At 36.2% G+C, this 26,509-nt stretch overlaps 1 protein-coding gene across 1 annotated transcript in view; it reads right to left on the minus strand.

Annotated features, from left to right (window-relative positions):
• The window catches only part of LOC150097231 (uncharacterized), an 82,525-nt gene that overhangs the window by 26,420 nt on the left and 29,596 nt on the right, over positions 1-26,509 (minus strand). Inside the window, exon 2 of the mRNA XM_090407625.1 lies at positions 6,086-6,404. Coding sequence (XP_090263751.1) covers positions 6,086-6,272 — 187 coding nt within the window. The 5' untranslated portion in view covers positions 6,273-6,404. The remainder of the gene's footprint in view (positions 1-6,085; positions 6,405-26,509) is intronic.

Genomic DNA, 26,509 nt, shown 5'->3' on the forward strand with positions numbered 1-26,509 from the left:
ATCGTGGGTTGTCACATTAGTGGCATGTCCATACGTGCCATTGCCGCTGAACTGGAGCATCCAAAATCAACGGTTGGCAATGTGATCAACAAATAGAGACGTTCTGGCATCACGTCTGCAGCAAAACACTCAGGGGGGGGGCACCGAAAATGACTATAGGGACAGAAGGGTGTTAAAACGGTTGTCACGCAGAAGCCGGCTACAATAGGCACAGACCAGCCGTGATGAGTTCCAGAGTACCAGTAACACCATGGTGAGCACTACTGGTGTACGAAAAGAACTCCATTTCCTGGGTTTCCACGGATGATCAGTGGCCTGGTATAAAGAGCGTGTGAATTGGCAACTGACCAGTGGAAACGGTACTCAAACGGATGAATCAAAGTTTGCCTGTTTACAGTATGATGGTAGGTGTGGAAGCAGGCTGGTGTACGCTTGTTACCACAGTGTGTTGTACCCACAGCGAAGTTTGGTGGTGGAGAAGTAACGGTGTGGGACATCAACAGGTTTGGAGTGGAAACACTGGTCGTTGTCCGTGGTTCCACGAAGACAGCTCAGTACCTTGATATTCTGGACAATCAGGTGCTGCCTACACTTTGGAATGTTTATAGAAAGGACCCGTGTTACTTTCAAGAGGACAATGCCCATGCCACAAAGCTGCAGCTGTTATGGAATGGTATGAAGAGATGGGTGTTAAACGACTGCCCTGGCCTCAACCCAATCGATCAACTGTGGGACGAACTGGAGCGACGATTGAGTCTCTGAACTCAGTGCTGCTTTGATTGAAGACTGGTGTCTGCCGCATATTGGCGGAAAGTCTCCTTCAAAGGGTGCAAGACGTGATCAAAGCCAAAACGTGAATATACCCGATATTAGGGTTCACCTGCCGGTATCAATTGTAAATCGCTAAAGTACCCGGACAATTATTGATAGATGGTGTATATTCTACCAGCATAAAAACAGATGATAATATATTTCATTTCTTGTTCAAACGTGGTAAAGAGTGATCTCCACGGTTATTTAGAGATCTCTGATCCATCTTTTGAATGACTTCGCCATATTGTTTTGGCACTGCAAATTGCTGAGATTTGTTATTTCCTCATTGAAAGAGGGGAAAGTAAGATTTAATTTTTACAAAGCGGTAAAGTTATAGAAGGTCTGATCGGTAGTATTGAAGGTATTGTAACATCGACGGGGTTTTTCCTCTGTCCAGTACAAATCCAGTACTATCAAGGCTTCTTAACTGAAGGTAAATAAACCGGTCTCATACGGAGGTGGCAGTTTTTCTTACGGAGTCTCGAGATTTCCTCTGGTAATACAGACAAATCGGCCGGGGAATACACGCAACACTGGAGATTATGCAGGACAGTTAATCTCCTCATAATTTAGATCCCAAATTAAAAGTTGGATGAAAATAAAAAAAAAACACTTTTCATAAATTATAATTTACTGAAGAGAGTTATTTTTTCATCTCTTAGTTGTGCCCAAGTATGCAACCAGCAGTTGGTTTTTATTGTTTAGAACAGTGTTGTGCACTATTCAGTGAGATGGTAAACTCTTTGACGATGTCATTTAGTTGAATGCGTTTGTAGCTGCTGTTTAAGAAGGAAGTTAAATTCTTCAGCGGACGTGCCCACCTTGGATCACCGCTCGCTTTGCGTACATGTCCTTCCGTTAGCAAAAAGTATTACATCAGATCTAAACTTGTTATTTTGACGTGACACTGTCTGTACAAGCAGGCGACAAATGTCCGCCTACACGGTACCGATAAACATGATGGAATCGTATCACACTGCACACCTTTACGTACTGTTCCACAGTGTTCCTTTACTTTTACAACTAATGCCATCTCGTGGTCATACGAGGAAACAAACGACATAAAGGCTCTCTTTACACCCATTCAAACCACGAATGATAAGTTTTACAAGCATTGTGCTAGCACCGTATTGAAGAAAATGAAAGTTAAAAAAAAATTGAAAATTAGCCTGAATATAGACGAAATTTCAATTTTTCTTCATACACATTATACGAGTACATACACCCTCTGTCCAAAAAGGAAACCGAACTTTTCGAAAATAGAAGAAACTAGTGCGCCACCTGCTGTATCTTTTTGTTGTCGAAAGCGGTAACCTTCATTAGTGTTGTATCAACTGTTTATGACATTTGTTTCATCAGAAGCCGAGTTATAGTGCCAAGAGTGACAGTATGTTTTGACGAACGGTAGGTTGTCACGATATTCATGCTGTACGCAACGAATTCTCGCTATCAATCGCTTCAAAACTTCGAGATAAAACTGACCATTGACCGTTTGGCCAGGCGGAACGAATTCTTTGTGGATAATGTCCTTGGAGTCGTAGGGACAAATCAGAATTGTCTTTACTTTTGACTTCTCCAAGCGACTTTTTTTTTTGTTTTCGGATGCCCCTCTTCTGGTGGTCTCTACTCAGCACCTTGGCGCTTTGTTTCGGGCTCATACTCAAAACACAACGTTTCGTCACCAGTAACGATCGTTTCAAGGAAGTTTGAGACTTTACGAGCGGTTTTAATGAGGTCCTTGCAGTGTTCAATTCGATAAATTTTTTGGTCGTCGGTCAACTTGTGTGGAACAAATCGCGAATTCAATTCAAGAAGGCCCAAAACTCTAGGTCAAAAAATGTTGTGCACAGTTGATTTTGCAATCCTCAATTCATCTTCAATCAATCTCATGGACGATTTCGGGTTTTCTTTGAAGAAATTACGCACTTTTTGGGTGTTAGCTCCGCTCAGTCCAATTTTTGGACGGCCCGACTTTTCGTCGTCCTCAAGCGTCTCACGACTACTTTGAAATCGCTTAAACCACTCGTAAACTTGAATACGGTATAAGCATTCATCACCTTTTTGAAGCATTTGATGCGTTTCAGTAAAACGTTTACCAAGTTTAACAAAAGTCAATCGCAGCTCTCTGTTTGAAACTCATTTTCCGACCGTTCGTGAAAACACGCTGTCACTCTTGGCACTATAACTCGGCTTCTAATGAGACAAAATGTCATAAACAGTTGAAACAACACTAATGAAGGTTGCTGCTTTCGAGAACAAAAAGATACAATAGGTGACTCCACTAGTTCCTTCTATTTTCGGTTTATTTTTGGACAGAAGGTGTATTGCTTACAACTATTGATCGTATTACAGACATTAAACAATTAACCTATACCCTTCGGAAATTCTAACAAGGCCAGATAATAAAGTTCGGCGTATAGGGAATGATAGCAATATTACGAAAGCGGCGACAACCGTCTTAGAAAGAGCATTCTTTCAGTTACCATTGAGTTCAATCATCTCTCCGTTATTGATGCAATTCAACACAAACCAATAGGACTTCTCTATCAAGAAATACTCGCTGCAAATACTGAAGCACGCCACTGTGATCTCAATAGTATGTTTATGTTAGTCATCAAACTCGAAGAGTGTTTGTCTTTAAGTGTAAATTCCACATTTCTCATTCGCTGATTTCCCAGTTGACGGTTGCTATAGAAACCTGATGAATGGTTAGTAGAATCCCATTGAAAATATCGGTGCACGTTAGTTTTGGTATCACTAAAGAATGAGTGAATCCGATTGTTTCAAATAAATTTATACTTTTAAATGTGGGATATTCAGTATATGTCATGGTGTATGGTTGGTTTGGGATTAGTAATTGGGTTTCTTTATAATTTATAAGTCCAATGCTATTTATTCATCTATTAATAAATATCCCCTTTAAGTTTTTATATAAGAATTTCTGATTTTGGTCTTTCCTAATGTTTACAGTAAATTTAGATGTAAAAAAAAATAGGGTTAATATAAAGAAAAATCTTCTAAACAATTATATTCATGTCATAAATAAATTTTAGTTTACTTTTAAATATTTTTGAAATATGCAATGAAGTGATATAGTCCTGTACTGTGCATTCAAATGTCAGGAAATATTGTTTAATAGACATGTGCTTATTCACTAGACATTTTTACCGTCGGATGAAAACAATTTTAAGAAAATATTCATTAATTTTATTTATTTTTTATTTTAGATAATAAATTTCTTTGCATCTGTATTATTTTATATTATTTCTTATTTTAAGACATTTTTATGAAACTTTTAGAGATTTTGCTTTAGTGTCAATAGACACCCCTTTTATTATTTTTATGAATGAAACTATTTTAGTCAGTCAGTAAAGTATTGTAAGTTGTGGTTGGGGATGGATGGATTTGTGAATCCAATACTCTTGGAGGGTAATGAATGGCAATGCTGTAGCTGCTGTAGTTTTAATTGCTCAATAACACCTTATCCCTACACTGTCCTCTACAGATAACGGGGAAGATGAAAAGCATTCTTGCTTCGCCCCTTTAAGCCAGTCCTTATAAGGACTATAATTGTAAGTTGTATTATTTAATTGATAATGCCTTTACTCTAAATCTAAATGTAGAGGTAGGAAAATGTTGAAATAAAACACATTTTCAAAGTATATATATATATATGGACAATTTGGTTTTTTTATGGTAGAGAGAATAGTTGTCTCATTAACAATTAAATACCATAGTTAAAAATTAATGCAATGAACACTGTATTATAAATATATTCTTTTCATTTTCTCAGTTCTAATTCCCTTTGGTTTTATCACTATTTTTTTTCACTCATAATTATCATGAAAAAAAAAATAGCATACATTTTTTCACAACTGGTTCGAAGGACGAACATCAGTTTAAATCCCGTATAGAACACGAGATGCATTTGTGATAGATTTTCAGCTTATGATGAGCGAGCGAGTTTCATCTGGAGGTAGCACAATTTCAAAAGTCAGTTGGGCAGGAGAAGATGCATTTTAAGGGCATAATGTATCGCCTCGTGGCCTTAGCTGTCTGCATACTCCAGAAACAGCAAGAATATTTTCTGTGCCACATTTTCTGCATCTTTATCTCTCTCTGTTTCGCCTCTTTTTTTTTTTTTTTGTATTGTTTTCTCTGTACACACTTAGGCCCGAACGTAACTCGACACATGCCATTAGAGTGCAGTTTTCAAGTCTAATTGCGATTATACACGAATATTACTTAATTCTCTAATGCCTATCACCATCATCGGAATTTACAGGATCACAAGATCCACAAACAGCGCAGTATTCTTCATTTTCCAAAACCATAGAATATCTAAACTATCCTGACTGACCCCTGTGACTTTACCTTGAAGCTATTCGAAGTCAAATCTGACGGACTAGAGTGGTTAATCCTCATTTCCGAAGTGTCCTATGACTGTATATTGCGTATGTTCTTCTGGCTAGTTTGCCTGTTTTAAGGACCGAAAAAGAATTGCCGACTAACTCACCATTTGTTTGAAAACATAAGATAAATGTTTCTCAAGTCCAAAACTGAATTCGAATCCAGGTCTTTCTCAACTTAAGGACTCCTCTAAATCAACTGAGCCACAGAGGCTCAGGTTAATCATCTTCCTATACATTTTTATATGTGAATCGCAAGCATTTGCCTGGCAGCTTGCTGTTAGGTAATATTAAAAACTCGACATTCTGGGAGAAAAAAAACACACGGTGTAGGAGACTGTCTATAAAGAAGGATCAAGAATCTCTTATAAAGGTCTTCACGAGCAGACCGGATTCGGACCCATCTCTTTTGGGCTAAAGGATATCTTCGATACGTAGGCTCAGAATTTTCTACTGCTACTATTCTGAAAATCTAATTTTAATAGCAATGAATAGTGTGTAAATTTCACTATTGACCGATGTTTTCAAGTTATATTAATAACGATAATAATAATGTTTGGGCAAGCTTCTTGCGCCGGGATGTTAAACATATGGCAATAATACAGTGTACAAATGGGATTTATTTCCTAAATATTAGGTTTTCATTGACGGCCCCTTCAGCGAGCGGTAAGTTCAAAGTGGTGTATTGTTTCAACTCCACTGAGATGGTGCTCGAAACCAGAGCTTGCAACGAAGACGATCACTTCGTCGCCATCAGCATTCTTAATCGCCGCACGCTGATGGGGGGGGGGGAGTCGCTAAGTGTCGCGTGCACTCAGGTGATTTAAGAAAGGTGCGAAGAGTAGCAAGTTAAACGCACTCACTTGTACATCCCACTGCTTCGTCGCTGCCGTCCGAGCAATCCTCGAATCCGTCGCAGAATCGGCTGAGGCCGACGCATTTCCCGTTGTCGCACGTGAACTGGGACAAGCGGCACGTGGTCGACGAGAAAGGCGGCAGCAAGATGACGACAATCCCAAACAGATACGGTGGGAGACTTGAGGAAAGCATCCATCCAGTCCTCGTCACTGTTGCCAAGCCCGGGATGCAGTTGCGGATCAGTCGCTGGTGAGCTGCGCTGGGGTTGGTGACGTTGGAGGACGCTCCTGGGCTCTGGCGTCGTTCACGATGACTGTCATCAGTCTGCCAAAGGAAGGAAAAACTCATCGATCTCGTGTTCAGTCACCCATCATCGGTTACAGTGTTCTGGACACACACGCACATACACACAGAAACAAAAAATACATAAAAAAAGTGCAGAGTGAGAGAGAAAGAGGGACAGAAAGAAGGGTGATGAAATAGGGACGAAAGAAAGACAAAGAAAGGGAGGGCAGGAAAGAAAGAACGGGGTAAAGCGATAGATAGATAGAAAGAACACAATGAAAGATAAAATGATTGCAAGAACGAAGTAAAGTGGCAGAAAGAAGAAAGACATAGAAGTATACGAAAAACGAATTATATGATAAATATACGAAATTATAAGATAGATGGATAAAGCTAGAGAAAGAAAAAATAAAACGGAAATAGCGATAGAAAGAGAAAATACAACGGAAAGAGCGATAGAAAGAAATTAGGATAACGTGATAGAAAAAAAAGAAAGAAAGAAAAGTGAAAAAAAAGTAAATAGAAAAATAAAGGACAATGAGAGACTGAAGAGAGGATGAAAGAAATTAAAAATATGAGTAAAAGACGAATGAAATAAAACATGAAAAATAGAAAAAGGGAAAAAGAATGAAATAAGGTTGAAAATTATGAGAACGAAATAAAAGTTAAGAAATGAGAGAGAAAGAACAGAAGAGCGATGGAAAAATCAAGAAAATATGGAACAGTATCAGAGAAAGAAAATAGCATTTAAATATAAAATGAAGATAAATAGAGAATAAGTGAAAGAAACAGAATAGAGAACATTAAGAAAGAAATAAAAAAGAACCAACAAAACATACAGAAAATAAAAAAACAGATCGCGCTAACGATAATTAAATGAAGAAACAATTGAAGAAAATGGATATACAAGGGGAAAAAATGGATATATATATATATAACAAAAGAATTAAGAGAAAAGGATAGAAGAGATATAAAACTAGACACGCAGAGAAAAACACAAGAGTTCACTGCTCAAAGAGAAGTAGAACCTACACCTGCTAAATAAAGAAATCGCAATATTAAAGATAAGAAATAGGAAGAAATGGTTTCGAAAAAGAATCAAACTGATTTGGAGAAGAAAGAACGTTGAAAAACAAAATTACAGGAAGAGATTAGACGACATTCAATGAGTAGTAAAAAAAAAAAGCTTCCGAAATAAGGATGGGTTGAAACAAGATATTATGGAAGAGTAACCCGAGGATTAAGAGTGGAACTGGAGAATAATACCCTGTGGGATTAAAGAGATTTACAGATCATACTCGAAAAAAGAATCGCTAAGGTTGAGGGATGTAATGGAAGATGAAAATGGAAAGTAAAGAAAATAAATGAGAGAGAGAAAGAAAGAAATATACATTCATTTTAATAAGCAGGTATACAAAGAATACTTAAATAATGATACATTTAAAAAACATTTTCATCACAAAACTCTTGAAATATGCATTTAGTTGGTTGGCGAAACGCCAATTATGTCAATTTCATGCGCCAATAAAATTCAGTCAGAGCAGTGTGCACACATAACACAAACACATACATTAGTTACCCGCATTTACGACCTAATTGATTCCTGGATAACAGTAGTTAAATGAACAGATGTAACCCTAATTTCCCATAGGCTCAGTATCATAAATGGGATTACATTCCTAGAAATAGCTTCAACTGTATAATATAATATAAATTTTTGTGTATTCTTTAATTTAAGAGATGTTCATTGGGTATAGTTTCTGGGAAAATTCCCATGTTACTACTCTTAAACACTATTAATATAATTACGGCTATTATAGCCTGTTTTTGTTTAGGAGTATCCCTTATTTTAATACGTTGGCTAACATTACTCAAAAAAGGGATATATATATATATATATATATATATTTTTTTTTTTTTTTTTTTTTTTTTTTAGGGCATTATGGGTGAGTATAGAAGGCAATTATGGCAGAATAAAAGAGGTGGAAAATTTTTTTGTACATACCTTGTTTTTAGTTCTATGATATCTTCCAATTCCAAGATCCTGCTGAAGGTTATTTATAAACGGGTGGGAGGAAGAGGGGGAAGGAACATGGGGGTGTGTTTTGACGCGGGAAATAAGTTGGGAAACCCGGGTTACTATTAATAATATATATATATATTATTTTGTTTAGGGCCGTATTTTTTGTGGGGGGGGAGAGGGGGAACGAAGGGGAAGGGTATCCTTATGTGGAAACTGGGACGAAATGCGTCAAAACACCCCCCGTGTTCCTTCCCCCTTCTTCCCCCCGTTTATAAATAACCTTCAGCATGTTCATTGGGTTTCACTTTTGAATGTATAACTACACCACAACAGTTAACTTGTGGCTCCACCTGGCGCAAATTTAGAGTTTTTAACAATAAATAAATAAAATTGAAAGTGTATTGTATACTTTTTTTCGGACTCTCCAAGACGATTTGCAGCTTCCTCTGTCCGGTTGCAATTTCGAAGCGTGCTAATTAATTTAAATTTAGTAAATCTGCTTAGATATCCAAAACACGTGTAGATATGTCTTAGTACAAGAACCACTTCACAAGATCTCAATCGGTGTAGTGATAATTCCTATCGCTCTGAGGTCAGAAGGGAGATTACTCATTCCAATATCTGAATACCACAAAAGAACTTGGTGCTATCCAAATCGACTTCGGTTGTCGACAAATCGATATGAGAAATTCAAAAACTTTCCGATTTTATTCTTAACTACTGTCTAATGGTGACTGTTATGCGAGAGAAATCGATGCGCCTCGTAATGGAATGACTTTGAACGATCAATACCAGAAATTAGGTCAGAGCGTTCGTTTCACACGGGATTCCAATCCGTTAACGAACTCCATCACTTTTCTCTTAACATCAGCGAAATAATAAAACACAACATGTGCCTGTGGATGAGACGGACCGGTGCACAGTTATCTTTTCCCAAGGGAATGAAACATGTCAAGCTTAGGAATGCTCGCATCTTAAGAAAAATACTTAGGTTTCGATTTAAGAAATATAATAAACAGATACATAGATAAGAAGAGTTCAGAGAAAGAGAGAGAGAGAGAGAGCGAAGATCTTGTCATAGTAGAGATAAGACAAAAGAATGTGATACTAGAAATAAGGAAAGAAAAAAGTGGGAAAGAGAGAGAAGAAGAAGAAGATGATGAATGTCATATAGTAGACATAAGACAAAAGAATGTGACAGTAGAGATATGGAAAGAAAAGTAAGAAAGAGAGCGAGAAAGAAGAAGATGCATGTCAGTAGAATGTGATAGTAGAGATATGGAAAGAAAAATAATAAAGAGAGAGAGAGAAAGAGGGAAAGAAGAAGATGGATGTCATAGTAGACATTAGACAAAAGAATGTGTCAGTAGAGGTATAGAAAGAAAAGTAAGAAAGAGAGAGAGAGAGAGAAAGAAGAAGATGCATGTCAGCAGAGATACTCGTAAGATAAAAGAATGTGAGAGCAGAGATATGGAAAGAAAAGTAAGAAAGAGAGAGAGAGAGAGAGAGAAAGAAAGAAGAAGATGCATGTCGCAGTAGACATAACACAAATGAATGTGTCAGTAGAGATATGGAAAGAAAATAATAAAGAGAGAGAAAAAAGAAGGAGAAGATGATGAATGTCATGTAGTACACATAAGACAAAAGAATCTGATAGTAGAGATATGGAAAGAAAAATGGGAAAGAGAGAGAGAGAGAAGCTCATGTCATAGTAGAGGTAAGACAAAAGAATGTGACAGTAGAGATAAGGAAAGAAAAGTAAGAAAGAGAGAGAGAGAGAGAGAGAAAGAAGAAGATGCATATCAGTAGAGATACCCGTAAGACAAAAGAATGTGACAGCAGAGATATGGAAAGAAAAGCAAGAAAGAGAGAGAGAGAGAGAAAGAAGAAGATACATGTCAGCAGAGATACTCGTAAGACAAAAGAACGTGATAGTAGAGATATGAAAAGAAAAATGGGAAAGAGAGAGAGAGAGAGAGAAGCTCATGTCATAGTAGAGTTAAGACAAAAGAATGTGACAGTAGAGATAAGGAAAGAAAAGTAAGAAAGAGAGAGAGAGAGAGAAAGAAGATGCATGTAGTAGTAGACATAAGACAAAAAAAATGTGTCAGTAGAGGTATATAAAGAGGTATATAAAGAAAGTAGAGGTATATATAAATAAAGAGGTATAGTAAGAAAGAGAGAGAAAGAAGAAGATGCATGTCAGCAGAGATACTCGTAAAACAAAAGAATGTGATAGTAGAGATATGGAAAGAAAAATAATAAAGAGAGAGAGAGAGAGAGAGAGAGAGAAGATTTTGATGATGCATGTCATCGTAGAGATAAAATAAAAGAATGTGATAGTAGAGATATGGAAATAGAAAGAGGGAAAAAGAGACAAGACGAAGATGCATGTCTCTACTATGACATGACAAGAGAATGTGACAGTAGAGATATGGAAAGAAAAGTAAGAAAGATAGAGAAAGAAGAAGATGAATGTCATAGTAAACAGAAGACAAAAGAATGTGATAGTAGAGGTAAGGAAAGAAAAAAGTGGGAAAGAGAGATAGAAGATGATGATGATGCATGTCATAGTAGATATAACAAAAGAATGTGATAGTAGAGATATGGAAATTAAAAGTGAGAAAGAGAGAGAGAGAGAAAGATTCCTGAAGTCTATCTTTCTTCTGAAGTCGAATGATTCTTGCTTAGTTTTTGCCAGCAAGAATGATTGCAACCGACACGAAACCTTATAATGAATCCCGCTTTTATTTCTGTGCAAGGATTATATTTGTCGCTCGGTGTTGTGTAACTGCTCGCCCTTTTGATGAATTATTGCCCCCGAACTAAACACTGGGGATTAAGGCAAGTTACAGAAACTCACCTTCTTATTAACATCAGCTAACTCCACATAAATTTGTGGCTGACGCTTCTCTCACTAAAAGTTAGTTTATCCTCTACTTTTGCAATGTTTGTTACCAGGGAGACCTCGCGAGACCGCGAGGTAATTAAGCAGAGCCGTAGTTGCGTCGCCGTACGTTATTTATAATGCCATTAGCCTGCAACAGAACGCATTGCATAAATCTTAGCAATGTTCACGACCTCTGCGAGATGCCAACTAAATGGGACCTCCTTGCTTACATACATTTCTGAAACATTGCTCTGTATTAATATTCCGGGTAGGTTAATGCTGCAAATTATGACTCCCTTGGGTTTAAACCTTGCAAATACACCGACGGTCCCACATGTTGCCTTCTTTGAAGAAGAATCCTTATATCACGTGATACCCTAGTCATGTGGCAAAGTCCCACTTAAAGACACAGCTAAGATCTATGCTTATTACAGTGCAATGGAATTGGTGCCATGCGGGAATGCTATTTCCAAGGGGACACACGTGATCTATGGCGTCATTATACACCTTCGCATACGGGTACTGACAGCCATGGTATTAATGAGAGTATTTTAGCGTTATGCAATTCGAGTAATATGATACGATAAAGGGACATCGTAACTATTTATCATCGTTATATGTTGAATATTTTAATAAAATAAAACAGCCTCTTCCCACTTTTCGGAGTGCGCATAATTTTATTGTTTCTGAATATACGTGAGGACTATAATCCACAGAATATGTATTATGTAAATTATTATGATATTAAATTAGTATTATTTAGTTATCATAATAAAAATAATTGTAATCAATAATGTTTAATCTAATACCAGAAATTTTTCAGCATATATTGTTTGAAACTTTTAGAATTTAGTTAGAATCAAGCAGAAACCCTTTTAATTCTCACATATAAAAATTAAAAAAGTATATCCATATTTTATTCAATAAATGATGTGTTTGCAACGAATCTTCGTTATACAGTTGAGGTATGTTTTATCTGCTCCCATTAACAAGTAGAGAAAAAGTCAGTCGCATTATTTTTTACACATTCAATAATGAGAATACATGAAGAAAAAGAAATATAGTTTAAATTAACACAAATATACACATTTAGCACATGCGAGTATTATCACAGATATAACATCAAAATATTTCAAAATTATATGTAAACATACAAATAACTTCTTTTTTGTAAAATATACCATCATACCGTACAATAATCATAGAAATTAAGTGTACATAAACTACTTATATTTATACTGCATGAAACATTTTATGTAGTACAACTGCATCTCTGTTTTTTGACTATAATAATTGCATAATATCTCTTTCATGGCAAATGCAGTTCTAAAAGAGATAAGATCTTCAAATGACACCCACGTCATGCATCTAACGAATCCTATATCAACTAGTACAACAGGAAATCTAGTTTTAGCTGCATCTACGATCTCTATTGTTTTCGAGACTTCACATATCCATTGTTAGTTCTCTTTTAAAAGTACCAAAGAGCATTATCAATAGACCTTTTGATCACTTGAAACACACACACACACATAGAAAAATGTACGATAAACAAACAGAAGAAACTTTGGTTAAAAAAAGAAAACTAAAATAAAAGAGTAGACACTAAAAGGAATTCGAGAAAGAAATACAAACAAAAACGGAAAACCAGTACAATGGAATAACTGTATTCACAGAATTGTGTTATAGCTGATGAAAACAGTAGAGAGAGAGAGAGAGAGGGGAAGTAGTTGGTGACAAAGAATACTGCCGAATAGAAAACTACCATACATATTCACTCGGAAAGTCTCTTGTCTTGTGTTCTATTGACAAATTCTGTGTTCCATAGACGTTTGTTATTGTGTACAAAAGTTGAGATCGTTCATACTCTGGGAGCACTGAGAGATTTCTGGCGCGAGCAGTTTGAAAGCCCTCTTTGTCTATCTTGCAACGGATCCTGACGTCTATTCCTGTTACAGTTTTGCAAGGGGGTGGGTGGGTCGATACTTTTACGACGTAGCACGTAGTTCAGGAAAACAACCTATTATTATTATCCATCCTTATTGACTTCCGCCAAATGTATAAAAGGAACTTCGCTACCAGATGGAACGGGTCCAAAAGTGCGCATGAAATTTATCTCTGTCCACAGTGCTTGGGCTTTGCTTATTCAAGTACGTTTCGAAACCAATTCTGTCGTACTAAGGCGTGGGACAAGATGAAATTCAACCATTTATTACATTTTCAGCGGGTTTTTTTTTCTTCGTCATCTGAGTGGTGTTTTTCATTAAGAAAAAAAAAACTGAGTGGAAAATCTGGCATACGTTCCCTACAAAGTTTTACATAGATACCAAAAGAAACGTAAAAATGACAAAAAAAAAATCAAATGTGTTATTACAAAAAGTAATAACTGCTCCAACGATGTTTTTTTCGTGTCTTTCTTTTCTTTACGATTATTTTCAGTAAATTACAAGTAACGAAGACTACACCAATATCATATATACGAAGGGAGCCCTGATGTTAAAGAAACTGATATAACCACAAGAAAGAACATACCAGCAACAGAGTTATGAAGGTAACTTATATTCTTATATTCTCGTATGTTCTTTCTTGTGGTTATATCATTAAGAAAAAGTTTGTGACTAATACACAACTGTACTAGCTTGTACCGGTAGTCAGTCGAATTCTAAAATCATTTCATTTGTAAACGCTTTAAGAGAAAATTAAAAATTAATGATCATTTCGATGTAAGAATAAAAGAAGTCGCTTTCATATTTATTATACAGATAAACAAGTCTAAACATGTCTTCCTATTTGTCGGTGTTATTGAGTCTCGTACAATCGTGTTCATATGAGTTTTGTGTTCCAATTTTTGAAACCCCTTACACATATTCAGGATGTTTTATACAACAAATGTACAAAAGTTCAAAAGAGAAAAAATGACCTTATTTTCAGGGGTTGTCTGATTTAATAGTTAAGGAAATTCAGCTAACAGGGATTCTATTTGTGTTTATTGTCTTTCACTTTGATCCTGGAATGTTACAAATCGTTAAGAAATCTGTAGGAATATATTGATATGATAAACACATCTGTAGGCCAGCATGTCAAAAACTGTTAAATTGTATGATCTATAATTTGGCATAAAGCATCATATAGATGTTGCTGAAAAACAAGTTTTGAATTTCCACTTTTATTAAGTGTTATCTTCTGTACGAAGATAATTGGCATAATTTATTAGCAGAGGTAGGTCCAAGACCTAGTGCAGTTAAGAGTACTGAAATAATAAGGCATGTTTGGAAGGGAATGTTTGTTTGCAAATGATAACGATACTGCAATGAGTTTACCTCCGACACACTTCAGTGAACTTTCAATGCAACTCACTCGCTAACATAGTGGGGCTTTGGACAACCTTGAACCTTGGAGCGTGTGTTGGATAATTAAGAATAGTCTTGATACAAAGCCATCGATCTTACGAAACGGTCAGTGGAAATCAACCTACAGATATTCCATATGGTGATAAGAGTAATAGATGGAAATGAATTCGTATTACGAACATCTTATCTTGTCACATACCAAAAATATTCAATTGAGTTAGTTGAGATCTGTGAATGGGGGGGGGGGCATCTAGGATGAGTATTATCCAGCTCTAGAAGTGTTCATTGCATGCAGGATAAATGGATAGTTTGAACAAATACAATTTTTTATTAACTATATTCAGGTAGTTTGCACCATTTATCATTTCTCAAGTGATTTTTCTTCGCCCACTTTAGTCGTAGTTCTTATTTCGTTTGAGAGAAGTGGTACCTTCAATGGTAGTCTGCTGTTATAACCGCATTTACATATAAAATATATCTAAAATAAAGCGATAGCAAACGTACTATTTTTGTTACGTGCATTGTTTTTTGTATCTTCAGAAATATTCATCATGGAAAATTAACGACTTGATCTAAATATACTTCATCTATTCAAAACGTTTCGTGAATTTACATTCAGGCTTTGAAGGCAATTATAAAATCCCTACCATTCAAGAATCATCAATAATTACAAATACTTGTCCGATTAAGACATTCTTTTTGATTCCTGGAGAAAAAAGTCATTTGGAGCCAACAAATCTAAAGCCATCTTTTCCCCAAAGAAACTTTCTAAGCGGCCACTTTAGGCGAAATTCGAGACTCCATTTTAGTCAAAATGGCTTCAATGTTTCTATCAAAATGAATATTTCTGTAAACGATATTCTTACTTTATTCACAGAGTTCTATATTATAAACAAAAGCCTTTTTCGTTATTCTTCTGCCACCTCCATTAAATATATCTGCAGCAAGACAAAAAATTATCATAACATATCCTTGTTATGTATGACTCCTATACATAAGATGTACTCAATAAAATCAATATCATGGACTTGTATAGCCACAACAAGAGTATTCATGCCTTCTTGTGTGAGAATGTGTTACGAGCTTGCGCCTGGTTGCTTATATTATTTAGAGGAACATTGTTCTATATTCACCTTACATGACACTTTACAAATATAATATGAAAACCGTAAAGTCTGGCAAAGAAATGAAGGAAAAAATGAAGTTTTTTGGATCGGAACCCGTCAACTAAAATAGCGATGTTTGATATTCTTCAAATATCAAACATTATAATAGAATTTAAAAGGGACAACGTCATATGTAATACAACTTTACTCTTAAAATGCCTGTAATGTGTCTTACAAAGTCTACATATGACAGCTGCTCTGTTTTAACTTGTCCAATGTGTCCAAACTTGCAAAGTTTGGACACAATTCAATCTTTTGCTTGCGTCAAGAAACGAAAATGGATATTTATAAAGAATATATACTTTATTCTGTTTATAGAATTATTTACATTTTTCATATATTTCACCTTCAATTATAAAATAAAAAAAAATCTAGATATTGTTCATTTCTGAAAGGAAAAAAAAAAAACTATTCTCTGTAACCATGGCAACGCTCCCTCTTGCCTTGCCTTGCCTTTCAGCAAGTTTCCCAACTCTACAAAAGCTTTCTGTTAGCTTCTTCAGGTACTATTTAAGGGTAAAAATATTTACTATTAAAGGGATTCAACAGCGGATTTAGGCAATTAAATGTAAATGGGTTGCACTAAGTTACCTAAAACCTCTAACAAGGGACTCAACCGTTCTAGGAAGGACAAGAATTGGATTTAAATAAGAAAAAAGTACAACCATAGAATATTTGCTTTTGAATTGTAAGTGAAAGGGGAAAAATGTGTGTATATAAGGACTGCTCAAAAATATTATTAGAAACTACCATAAGTGTGGAGGTGAGAACCACGAAGGACATTTATCTGAATCTTCTGGCACAACCTATTGGAATAGAAGATGTCACTTGACTCATAATTTTTGATTATTCGGATATGGAGTAGCATAATCAACTGATCAAAACTATCTCAACAAAATTTTGCCATGGGATTATCTTAAATCACAACAAAATTTTGTATGGGATTATTATCTTAAACCTTAAAAGAAGTATTAAACATAAGCCTCATTAAATGTTGTGTTAGCGCATTCTGCAAGTAACGTTACATATAATTAATGTATATAAATAATATAATACAATATTATGTAATATAATTATATTTCGTACAAAATTAAAAAAATTATAAAAGTATCACATGTATAATATAATTTCTTATACTATAAATAATATTATATATCAATTAATATATATATATATATATATACACACACATATATTATCAAAAAACCTTTCGCACAACTTGACTAATCATATGCAATGCCCTAATAGTCATATATTTCCTCTGACACTTTTATTTATATAAATAGAAAGGGTACAGTGTTGTACTAAATATCTAGCATATATATGTTAATGTTCGTGTGATTGAACAAAACTGTTCTAGCAGTACAAAGTAGAAATTACACGCACAGAACGCTCCTCCAAATGCAATTTTGTATTCCTCTTAATAATACATTGACACTCGTGTGCCAACCCAGCGCCCTCTAACGACCAAGTAGTGAACTATCGTGCACTTTACTATTTACATTTTAAACCCAAATATTTTGTATCAGACAAGTTAAAAATAATAAATTATATAAGCAATGCCTAAAAAGCGAGAACGTCAGTAATCAGACAGAATATGTCCTTGCATCAGTTTATTTGCATTCAGCACAACTCCTCATTAGTTTAAGACATTCGAATCCGACTATAACACAATACTCTAATTATATTAGTAAATCCAAGTGCGTATTGTTTGACAATTATTTCAAGTTACGGGATAGCTATTAACAATGTGAACGAACTTGTTTACGGTGTACACCTTACAAAGGAAGCAGTTCAAATTGAATGTGCTGTTTGACCCAGACGAGACGATTAACAACACAAAACTGACAACAATGCGCATTATTGTCAGAGTGACTTGCAATCAGATTATCTTTGACGTTATGTCAGACAAAAATGATCTCTTTCCACTGTGAAAACCAAAGTTGAAAGAGAGGAATTGCAGAATAGTTAGTTTATAGATACATAACATCTGTGGATCTCCGATTACTCTTGCGTTCGATAAATATTCATTAAAAACAAATTAAATTCCCATTACGGCACAGGGAAATGAACCACGAGAAAATCTAACAGAGACACACTTATGAATTATTGACTCCCACTTGTGCAGTTAACAAGACCACGCTGCTCCATAGAAACTTCACTTAAGGAGTTTGGTGACACAAAACCCACTATTGATAATACGTGATGCCGATATCTGATAGGAGAGCTTTAGGGTTTGAAGAAAGCAATGTACGTAAAGGTTAAAGTGACCAGTCATGAGTTAACTGGTGATATTTTAATATTAATTGAACACAGTTGTGTATGAACAGGCGATGGGTTTGGATAATGATGGCATAACGATTAGTTTTATCGGTTTTGCTTTCATTCTTACGAATACTAGAGGCTATCGTGAACTAATTAAGCAAAGGCCTAGCAAAGCGTACACACACACACACACACACACACACACACACACACACACACACACACACACACACACACACACACACACACACACACACACACACACAGGTTTTTCCTCTTTCTATATTTATATATATTAATAATAGTTTAGTTGTCAAATATGTCATTCTCAAATATGACCACGACATCTTGTCGTGGTCATGTTGTTAAAAAAAAACACTTTCCCATATGTTGGAAATCGGTAGAACAGCTGATCACTGTGTAGCATCGCCGCAGATAAGTACATTTCTGCGGAGTGGTAGAGGAGAGGCATTGCTTACGATCCTAATAATTGCTTATTTCTATACTACTTGTGTCTGACTAATATCAGGTTGTTATTATTAGTGCTAATAGTAGTAGTAGTAGTAGTACTATTCAACTTTCCATCACGAGACACTAGCCTATCTCAGGCAGAAAGGACATTATTTAAACGAAGTACTCCATTCGTGTTGTATACTGAAATAAAATTGATCCTACTGCATTTTTAATGCAGGGATATGGTGATTAACTGCTACCAGAGTGGATTAGGAAGACGAGAAAAATATTTATCTTGTACAAGAATGCTTTTAGGCTACAATTAGTGGGTGGATGGTGGCGACAGGTACTGGTGAGAGAGGAATGAATAGTTACAGCTGTGGGGTCGGAAATGAACTGTAAATTGTGGGTAATTATGCATCCTTGGTTCTCACAGATGATAAGAATAATCTTCTGCTAGGAAATGGAGTGAAATCTGTAAATATATATTTGAGACACTTCAACAGAGTAATATTGCTGAGAGTGGGGAGCGGGGATATCTGGGAATTTTAGAGTGTAAGCGATTATCCAGGATATAAGTCCCATTCGGATAAAAAGAGTTAAGCTTCTTGGATGTTGCATGTTTATGTCAGAAGAAATGTGTGACTCCATTGCTCGAAGAAGAGAAATAATTAAAAAGTGTGGAACGTCTTCATCATTGAAAATTATTATGAATATATAACGAGTTGACGAGGACCCTTTCGTTGTGAAAAATAAAGAAACTGGGTGGTGGAAGAGTGGAGTCTGATTTGATGTTACGATGGAGGCTCTAAGTTAATCAGACTATCCCAGTTCGATTAACTCAGTACCAGAGATAACATCCAGTTCTGCTTTAATCTGGAAAAGACCCGAAGCAGGAACTGGCAAGCTATTCTAAGATGTACAGAACTCGAGCATTTCACTGTGTGGTATCTGCAAGTGGCTTCCTAATTTCTTTTATTTATATACTTCCATTTCTAGTCATCTCTTAATTTAAGTTGATCAGGACAATCCACATTCTTTCCATTAGATCTACTCTGTCTTGCGTTCCATTTTATTTATCTACTAAATGGTTTAGCTAAGTACTTATATTTATGATAGAAATTTAAATAAACCTATTTAAAAGATATTTAATATAATTTAAACATTTATAGGCTTAAATAAAATTTAAAACTATATAAATTATTTTAAATACCTCCATATACATTTCTTTTAATTTACAAAATTATATTTCTCAAATGTAATTAATTATATTTTTAGCATTGTTTCCTTAGAATTGTAATTGAGAATTTTAAAAAACTTGAATAAAGATTGTCTAAGTTTTCTACTAACTTTTGAATAAGTTACAGTTGTTTTTTTTTTAATTAAACAAGAATTAATAACGATGGCAAATGCTTGTGCACTGCGAATCTAAACTGTGTGGCTGGAGAACGTAGACGTCTATGATAAGTGAAATCCCATCGTCTTATTATTCAATCATTTAAATAAGCATGATTACCAGCATGTTGCTACTTATCTGATCTAGACTTGCAGCTTTAGAATCTAGACAGTCTGGAGAAGCTTGATTTATGTAAAATTTAATATGTCTGAAAGTGTGACTACAAGTTTTCAGACATCTTAACAAGTCGAAGCGATAGTAAGAAGGAAGGTACAGAACTCAAATTCTGTTCAGTAGTTTGAATGTATGTAGATGTGTTCGGGAAGTAGGAAAAGTACTAAAAACTTATTTTTCATCGAGCAGAGTTTTTTCAGGGATGAAACTTCTGATAAGATATCCATTGTCCAAAAATAAATAAACTTCTGCGCATGTGATTGCGCGCACACACACACACACACACAGTTCAAAACATTTTAGACGGATATGTCAAAATTTCTTTGTTGAAACATACCATATATCAAGTACGGATTCATAAGAAGTGTTCTTTCGTCAAGATGAAGAATCTATAGATTACGGGAAAATCTAGACACATCATGAATTGGAGCTAGATTTGTATGGCTGTAACTTTATTTAAAAGAACAGCCGCACATATTGCAAATGCGTCCATCGTCATGTAAGGAGGAATCATCTAAATACGGATGCAACATTAACATTGCGTAACGAAATTATAACATTGCTTTTTATTAGGATATTTTCGTGTACAAGATGGACCGAAAATTATACTGCTTGAAAAGAAGTCAATGAACGAGAAACAAATAGCCATGCCTCCCCCTAATGAGATGTAGGACCACTTTACGCTGCCGTGACTGCACCAATCCTATGGAGCATACTTTCCACAAGAGTACGGCAAGAGTTCAATGGGAATTTTGGACCCCTCTTCTCGTAGGAATGTAATGGGGTCTTGAACGGTTGTGAGGCGGAGTCCCTTGACCGCCCTGGACGCTCTAGTTCATCCCACAGGAGCATTCAGATCACGGCTCTGTGAAGGCCAATCAAGTGTGGCAATGTTCATGTCCACAAATCACGCATTACAGCAGCAGACTTATGATACGGTGCATTGACTTACTGAAAAGGGACAATGGTCAGTATTGTAAAAGCGCCACAAAATAGGCAGCATTGTATTGTCCAGAATGTTCAGATACCTCTCAGAGTTTAATGTTCGTAGCATACAGAGATTGGAAGCCAAACCTGTACCACACCATTACACCGGCACCTCCGAATTTCATAGCCGAGGTTACGCACTCTGGTAAGAGACGTTCACCGGGCATACTCCACATCCAAACCCGTCCATTTGCCCAGTACAGGCAAATTGTATTAATTAAGATAAATTAATTAATTAAGATAATTAAAATAAAAATTGTATTAATTAAGATAAAAATACTGTCAATGCTTTTAAGGAGTGGAAGAGGATGGAAAATAGGCCATAAGATGCGGTGATTAATACCCTTGGAGGGTAATGGATGGCAATTCTGTAGCCAATGAAGTTCTAACTGAGGCCCGGCTATTGCTGTTACCCTCCTGCCATGATCGAGCTTTAATTGCTCAATAACACCTTATCCATACACTGTCCTCTACAGATAACGGGGAAGATGAAAAGCATTCTTGCTTCGCCCCTTTAAGTCAGTCCTTATAAGGATAAGGATAAGGAGTGGAATGATATGACTGTTTCCTAAGAGGGACGTCGCTCGATGAGTCTTGATAGTCTTGTGTTTTTTAGAAAGGACCTCCCATGATGAGTCTTTTGACTCCATGGGGGCCTGAATAATAATAATAATATTACGGAAAGTCTCTTTAGATTGAATTATTGTATGATTATATTCTATATGTTACTTTCGTAGAACGTTACACAAATCAAAACTTCACCAAGATTTAGCTTTGAAGTGATAATAGCAGCTTCTATTGCAATTTAAAATACCAGATTTTGAACATTATTAGTAAACGTAGACAAATTCCCTTTCAGAGCAATGGTACAGCTAGCTTGCTTATGCTAACAATGCATATCACAAACAGTAATGTATTGGGACTATAAAATATTGAAGAAATACTTATAAACCCCCACTTGCGATGATTTTAGACATATAATGAGAATTGATTCAGGAATAATACTGAGAAAAAAAAATGTATGAAATGAAAAGTAAGGAGAGAAAGATCAAGAGGAAGACCACAGAAAAGGTGGAGAAACAATATAATCCTTTTTAAAATCAGCGTGACAGCGAACATTGATAATTTTTGAACGTTTTTATGACACATCATCATCAAATCCTAACTACTCCATCATATCAGAAGTTTTTTATGGCCTATGCCCAATCCAAAAAAAAACCATTGGAATATTTGGATCTCGTTTTTCTTAAAAGATGCCCTCACAACCATTTAAAATCGACATGAATACGTTTATTCTTATTCACAGCCTTCCACTAATTTACGGAACAGATCTATGTAAATAAAATTTAAAATAAGGTGAGCTAACTATGCCATATTTAAATTAAAAGCAGCTTATACTTAAGTATAAGACACATCGCTGGATATCACAACAGCCTTTATGACAACAAAGTAGCTCTATAACTTTTTCTCCTTTGTTCTTTAAATACAGCACATTATAATTTTAGATTCAAAATAGAAAACTTGACCAGACAGTCTCCGCTAGATGTCATTGCACAGTTATTAAAATTCTCAACATACGAAATAAACAATAACTTGACTTCCGTTTCCGCCGTCAGATGTCGCTGATCAGTTATTTAAATTTCTCTCGACTACGCGCTTATTTTGTGGAGCTGCAATAAAGATGTTTGGATTATTACGATTTTGTAAACAGGACAATCACAGATGTTTTTATTTGCACAAATCTCATATTACCGTTACGTAGACATTCATGGAAAATATCAACTCATTCGGTATTCCAAACTAGATTTCGTAAACAAATTGAGTAAAATGTAATTGTTATTCGAATAGAAATCAGAAATCCTTCCTACCTCTTCATTTTCCTAAATGCGCCTTTTATTCTCGTTTCGGTTGGCGTAACGAGACAAATTCAGTAAGCACTTCGCTTAATATCCACTTGATTAAAACATTGTAGTAATCTTTTAATCAGTAATGTAATGCATCCTTGGGTTTTTTGTTGCGTCTTCTCCATTTAGATTACCTAACTCGAAGCGGTACATCTGAAAGATCATTTAGCTACTCTGGCTGAATGTTTATGGGAGGCAGTTCATCACATTGCATCATTGTGGGAGAAAGCTGTGTGAGGATCTCTACACGGAACACTTAGTGATTTTATTGTTTTCGCTTAGGTACCAAGGAAAAGCTTCGGAGTCGCCTTCATTTTCTTAATGGTTTCCAATATTTCGACGGCTCTACGGACATGAATCCAGTAAAGTAGTGGTAATTCACTAAAAAGCAGCAAACCCACTCTTTTCTTTCTTTTTTTTTCTCTCTCTCTCTCTCACTTACTCACAAGAGCATTCCAACTATCTGCGCTGCACTAGTGACCTCTAACGGAAACCAGCTGAACCAAATTTAAGTTTCCTATCTGCGGAGATTTGGAAATTCTCGAAAGCCGTGTTTCCATCTCTCTCTCTCTCTCTCTCGCACGCGCTACTTGGCAACCCCGATGCGTTTCGTTATCTCGATGACCTCCAAGGAACGCGGAATTCCCGAAGGCTACTGCTCAGCTAGTGCGCTAGGAGAGGGAGGGTTATAATTCATCACCAGCACATTCCAAAGCAGACCGCTATCTGCCATGAGATTCTCTTGGGATTTGTTCCTTGCTGGGAGGATGTGTTGCTAAGTCTTCTCAAATTGTTTCTCTTCCTCCTTATTCCTAGCTGTAACAATCCTGCAAGTTATTCCGAACACTACATATGGCAGGTGGCGGATCTTTATCGGTCTAGAGAGACGGAATTAGAACGGATTTTTTTTTTATTTATTTGTGTTATTATTTTTTTTTCTTCGATTTCCCTCATGCATAAGTCACCCCTTTTAGAAAATTCTTTTAGAAAAAAAAAGTGATATAAATAATTCGTTTTATTCAAGAAAGTCCCTGCATTAATCTAAACTTAGTCGAAAACAAAATGCACTATTTATTCAAATGAAACCAATAAAGCATGTATTTTTAAGCTGTTTCAAAAGCACGTTACATTCAAAAGGAATAGTCCAAGATGTCCATTTCTGCATAAAGAGTTTTTTAGAAGGTCAATGTACATCATAATTTGCAAACTAAGAGAAAATTGTTTTCTATAAAAGGAACAATATTTCTGTTTTAGTTCGTTATTCGTAAATATACTTTTATAAAAACTATGGTAACTTAAATAATATTTTTAAAACTTTCAAAATGTTTATAATATTTCTAAATTTTATTATATTTTTTAAATACATTTTCAGATACCAATATGTGAAATTTTAATGATTTACTTAAATAATTGTCAGGACAATATGCTATCGGAGGAGGGGGAATCAATCCACCGTGAGATGCGGTGATTGATTCATTCAATCCAATACCTTTGGAGGGTAATGGATGGCAATTCTGTAGCCAATGAAGTTCTAACTGAGGCTCGGCTATTGCTGTTACCCTCCTGCCATGATCAGAGCTTTAATAGCTCAATAACACCTTATCCCTACACTGTCCTCTACAGATAACGGGGAAGATGAAAAGCATTCTTGCTTCGCCCCTTTAAACCAGTCCTTATAAATGCTATCGGAGGAATGGCTTGAAGAAGGGATTGATTCATTCGATCCAATATCCTTGGACGGTAATGGATGGCAATGCTGTAGCTAACGAAGTTCTAACTGAGGCTCGGCTATTGCTGTTACTCTCCTGCCACATGATCAGAGCTTTAATTGCTTAATAACACCTTATCCATACACTGTCCTCTACAGATAACGGGGAAGATGAAAAGCATTCTTGCTTCGCCCCTTTAAGCCAGTCCTTATGAGGACTATAAGGATGCTATCGGAGGAAGAGGTAGCAATTGACCGTGAGGTGCGGTGATTAATACCCTTGGAGGGCAATGGCGGAAATAATGCTGATCAATGAGACCCACCTAAGACCTGCCAACAACCCAAAAGTGAGAGGATACACAATATACCGTACGGATAGACTCAGCACCAGAGGGGGAGGCACTGCCATCTACATCAAACCGTACCTCCACCATAATGCCATATCCAGCCCACAGACTACAAACCTGGAGACCACAGGAATACAAGTCCATACAAACAATGCTGGAAGCCTCAAGATATTTGCTTCCTACAACTCACCAAGCAACCCTCTACTGACAGAAGACCTGGATGCAGTTTTTTTGGCACCACAGACCCCACTATCATAGCAGGAGACTTGAACGCCAAACACACAGCATCGTTCAGCACCACCAACAACAGAAGTGGATGCATACTACACAATTCAACACTTAACTCAGTTGTGGTAGCAGGACCCACTGAGCACACTCATTACAGCCCTCATGGCAGATCAGATGTACTTGACATAGGTATCCTCAGAAACATCAGTTAACAATACAAACTAGAGACGATCAATGAACTATCATCTGACCACAGCCCAATCCTGATCAAACGTAGCACGCAAGACCAACTGGCCCACCAGCACACCTTCATATCGTGGGATAGACTAGCTAAAATCCTACCAGAATACATTGGTCCTGTTCCCATCATCCACAAAAAAGAAGAAATAGATGAAGCAGTAATCAATCTAACAAACCAAATTAAAAAATCTCTAGAAGCAGTCACCAAAACCACAACCAACCACCCAACCAGTCGACTCCCAGAAAACATCATGGACCTCATCAGAACAAAAAACAAAGCCAGGAAAAGATACCACAACACAAGATCCCCACAGGACAAGAAAACACTGAACAACTTGAACAACCAAGTCAGAAAAGCACTTCAAATCCACAGGAATCAGGATTGGGACAATAAACTATCATCACTCAACCCAGATGATCACACAATATGGAAATTTCTGAATATCCTGCGCACCAAATACAACCCCCCCCCCCCATGCAAACTGCTCATAGAACGGCGCACACTGATAAAGAAACGGCAGAAGCAATAGCAGAAAACCTAGAAAAACAATGCAGCCCATCATATGAAAATGTAAACATCACCCACATATATAAAGTCCACCAGCAGGTCAAGCGTACCTTAAGACAGTCCAAAGACAAACCAGACAGCATCACCCCCACTACTCCAGTTGAAATAACCAATATCATAAAACATCTAAACAACAAAAACAAAGCTCCAGGTTCAGATGGAATTACTAACAGATCATCAAATTACTTCGTAGAAAGGTTATTATACACCTGGTTAACATAACCAATGCAATACTGAGGATACAACACTTCCCCACTGCATGGAAAACAGCCGACATCATACCAATAAAAAAAGCCAGGAAACAATCCACAACTCCCGCAAAGCTACCGTCCAATAAGCCTGCTTTCCAACCTAGGAAAGATTGCTGAAAAAATTATCCTTTCAAGACTACAAGAAAAATCAGACCAATTAGGAATAATTCCAAACGAACAATTTGGCTTCCGCC

This window comes from Typopeltis vanoorti, chromosome 17, assembly GCF_054136105.1.
Source record: "Typopeltis vanoorti isolate ZY-2024b chromosome 17, IOZ_Tvanoo_1.0, whole genome shotgun sequence".
In the NCBI taxonomy this organism is placed as follows: Eukaryota; Metazoa; Arthropoda; class Arachnida; order Uropygi; family Thelyphonidae; genus Typopeltis; species Typopeltis vanoorti.